The 3,524-nt window shown below is 38.6% G+C and overlaps 1 protein-coding gene across 1 annotated transcript; it reads right to left on the bottom strand.

Annotated features, from left to right (window-relative positions):
- Positions 1 to 596: 596 nt before the first annotated feature.
- Positions 597 to 3,313, bottom strand: LOC149682866 (cytochrome P450 4V2-like). Its single transcript, XM_089871325.1, has 8 exons — positions 3,148 to 3,313; positions 2,820 to 2,889; positions 2,634 to 2,760; positions 2,395 to 2,568; positions 2,157 to 2,330; positions 1,896 to 1,962; positions 1,649 to 1,828; positions 597 to 1,256 (listed from the first exon to the last, which is right to left on the bottom strand). The coding sequence occupies exons 1-8, from the start codon at positions 3,275 to 3,277 to the stop codon at positions 964 to 966; spliced, it is 1,215 nt and encodes a 404-aa protein (XP_089727451.1). The 5' UTR covers positions 3,278 to 3,313; the 3' UTR covers positions 597 to 963.
- Positions 3,314 to 3,524: the final 211 nt, after the last annotated feature.

Below are 3,524 nucleotides of genomic sequence, written 5' to 3'. Positions count from 1 at the left end.
CTGGTTATCATTGGCCCAAAACGCAGGATACGAAGCCTTTATTTTTTTATTTTATTTATTTATTTGCCGTCTACGTGTTCATTATAGAGTAGACGTTGTATCGTTCATCTTAACCAGCAAATCCGAGTTCTTTCTCTACTTACGACGTCATGAACCTCCAGAGGCTTTACTAGCGAATCACAGAGCTTTCTGATAAAATCATAAAACATTCTAAACAAAGACGCAAATTTCTGCAGTGCACGGGTGCATAGTTCTTTCCTCGGCACTCGGCTATAAAAGACAGTTATTTTACAATCGCGATGACCTAGGCCTCTTCTTTCTTGAAATTGCAATGAAATTGTAACGACTTTTATCAAAAGGTGTTGAAACTGAGAGGCAACACACGCTTGTTTTTTGCAAAACAATATCTTTACTGAAAATGGCGTGTAAAGGTAAACGTAATGAATATTTATTAATATTTAAGTAGAACTTAATACAAGAGCATTTATTTTTGAAGTTAAAAATTAGTTGCTACGAATGAAGTATACTGCGAGTTTAGTTGAGAATTGAAAGAATTCTATAGGCCCGGTAGGCCCTTGTAGATAAGGCCTGGCACGGTGGCACCCGTTTATAATGTTAAACGAATTTAAATATGCCACCATCCTTAAAATATATTGCATTCTTAAACATTAATATTTCCGTTACCATTAGGCGTTGTAAACAATGAATGTACCTCTTCTAACCTCTTGTTTAAGATTTCGCGAGGTTTAGTTAAAGAGGACATCAACCACGTGGTGGTAGCTTCTTTCCCAACTATAAACAAGGTACTGGAGCTATAACACTCAATGTGCACCCTCCTCCTGTCTTATGATTGGCTCTTTGAACTACGCAAAACGAGTCATGGAATAGGTAGGCAAAACCCAAACCAAATCTACATATTAGGAGGAGTGTACTAAAAGGATGTATATTCATTGTTGCAAAGGTTCATGGTTGCACATTCGGACGGTTTTTTTTTTGTTTTTTTTTTATTTTGACTGTCTCCTGATTGTCGCAAAATAAAGGGAAGTAACTAAAAAAAGCTAAGTCGGAAATAAGACATGCGATTGAAGAAATGATGTCTCTATCGAGGCAGAAAGGTGACGGGCAGTCCGCCAATCGGTTTTTGAACCATTTCAAAGGATAAAGAATTTTGTCACGTGGTAGCGTTGATTTTACGGTGAAGCGTCTTAGAATCGTGCTTAACACCACTATCATTTCCAACAAGGCGTAGCGATATCCTGTGAAAAGAAATAACAGTGTTTTATTATCAAAGAACGTTGTTTTCTTAATTCATGTCAGGTTGAAGACGACACTGTTGTCCATCACATTTTATTTTTTAAATAGCCAGAGCTCTAAAGTTTCAAAGTTCGTCCGACCCCTCGCGTCCTACGAAGTTTTTAAACCTTTGAAGATTACGTGTTTGCCTAATCCCAATACTGCAACCCATAATGTGTTTCCTCATTTAGAGTTAGGTCATGGTTCTAAGGCATTTTTCCCAATCAATAATACAATTCAAGGCATATTTGTAGCGCAACTCTACCGATAAATTTAAAAGGAGCAATTGTAACTATGGTCCGTAGCAATATCTTTGAACACTTTAAATAATTTACGAAAGTCAACAAGTTATTACCTAAGCATCCTCTGGGTCCCGATGAAAAGGCGAGAAAGGCGAAAGGGTTGAGGGATTTTTCGGCGTTCGGCAGAAAGCGTTCGGGCAAAAAGAACTCGGGGTCGGAGAAGACATCCGGATCACGGTGAACTATGTCTATAACTACGAAACATTCGGCTCCCTTCGGTATCACCACGTCATCTATAAATTAAAAAAGAATCCTTCAAGATTAACGGTTTTGGGATATCCAAGTGGTGATATGAAATACCAATCAACAAGTCTTCGTCCAAACGTCTTGATATTCCCATTGCCGGAGCGTACAGTCTAGCTGCTTCCTGCCAAAATTGAAATCAAAATTATATGATTCCATCTATCTGTTAACAATGGACACGCCCTAAATTCGGGCAATGTTTATTGACCTCAGTCATAAATTATAAATAAGGTTCAGCAGTGACGGCTGCATCACTTTTTCCTCATTTCATTACCATTTTATTGCTATACTTAAAAAACTGTTCTTGGTTCCACGTACTTTGATGACGCAGTCTAAGTAGGGTAGTCTTTTGAGGTCATCTAGCTCAACCGGAGATTCATTGTAGAAATCGAGCACTTCGTCTAGTTCTTTGTGCACTTTTATTTGGGCTGACTCGTTTTGTCCTAACAAAAACAACACCCAACTCATATTGAGTGCCGTCGTTTCGTGACCCTTAAAACAAATTTAAAAAATCGAATGCTTCTAAATGCTGTGTAAAATAAGCAAAGAGTTTTACCCCGAACAAGGCCACTTCGACTTCGTCTTGAACGTCTTCTAACCGGAAGTTGTCGTTGCTAAGATGCATCTCCAAAAGAAAATCCAAAAGTGAAACCCTTGAATTAAAATCGGAAACATCTTTAGGAGCTTCTTTCTTCAAGTCCAAGAACTCTGATTTTCTTTTCTCAATAATCTGATGAAGAATGAGTAAATTTTAGCCGAACACTATCTCAAGCATCTGTTGCATCGCATACTCACCTTCATTGTCAAGTTCCTGGCGTAATCGAGGGCTTTGAAGTATCGTTTACCAATTGGACAGAGTTTGAAAATCCAATCGACCATGTAAAGCGGATTTAATAACCGAATTGCGATGGCACTGCTCAATCTAGTGGTTGTTAAAAATAGTAAGACCCCCACTGCTCACTGTTGACCACCTGTACTTACAAGTGAATACTTTCCAAGTACTCAGAGTCCTCGTTGTTCTGAATTCCCAATTTAACTCCCATCGTACTTTCTGCAAAATAAAATTCATCTTTTAAATGAGCTTTTCAACTTGCCAGCTTTCATAGAGGTAAAGTGGTCGAAGATATAATGTATTGGATATCCAAGATTTATTTAAGAATCGAAAAAGGGAGAGTGAATCGTCATGGTGTTCGAATTTTACGGCTTCAGATTGACGGAAATATGGAGAAAGAATTTTTGTCACGTTAAATCAGTGTGCTTGTTTAAGAATTACGTTAGGAACCCGTGAACTTGCGATGGAATTTAATACCAATAACTATGTCGAGTGCGCAGTAGCTAAGAAGCGGCAAAATGTCGACTACTTGACCCTGTGTTTTAGCTAATTTGTTCGCTAGAGTCAGGGCGCATTCGTGGAAAATTGGAGAGTAAGAGTTAACCATTTTAGGATGCAATGATGGCGCTATCTTCTTCCTGCGATCTTTCCACAATTCCTTCTCACTTCAAAAATGGATTTCAATATCAAAATAAGTCTTCTTTATGAAAAAGAAGTTGCATCTTTTTACCTGGTAAACAGCCCTCCACATCCCACCCTTTCTCTCGTCTGTGATTGGTGCGTTTCTCGCGAAGGCCTGAATTTCTTGGCCTAGCTAGTCGCGAGAAATTTATATCTTCGTGAGGTGAGAACGC

Source organism: Phalangium opilio, unplaced genomic scaffold, assembly GCF_054372755.1.
Source record: "Phalangium opilio isolate 3A_F unplaced genomic scaffold, DU_Popi_V2 ptg000037l_1, whole genome shotgun sequence".
Taxonomy (NCBI): Eukaryota; Metazoa; Arthropoda; class Arachnida; order Opiliones; family Phalangiidae; genus Phalangium; species Phalangium opilio.
Note: the sequence above shows the minus strand (reverse complement) of the source record. Positions and strands in the feature narration are given on the sequence as shown.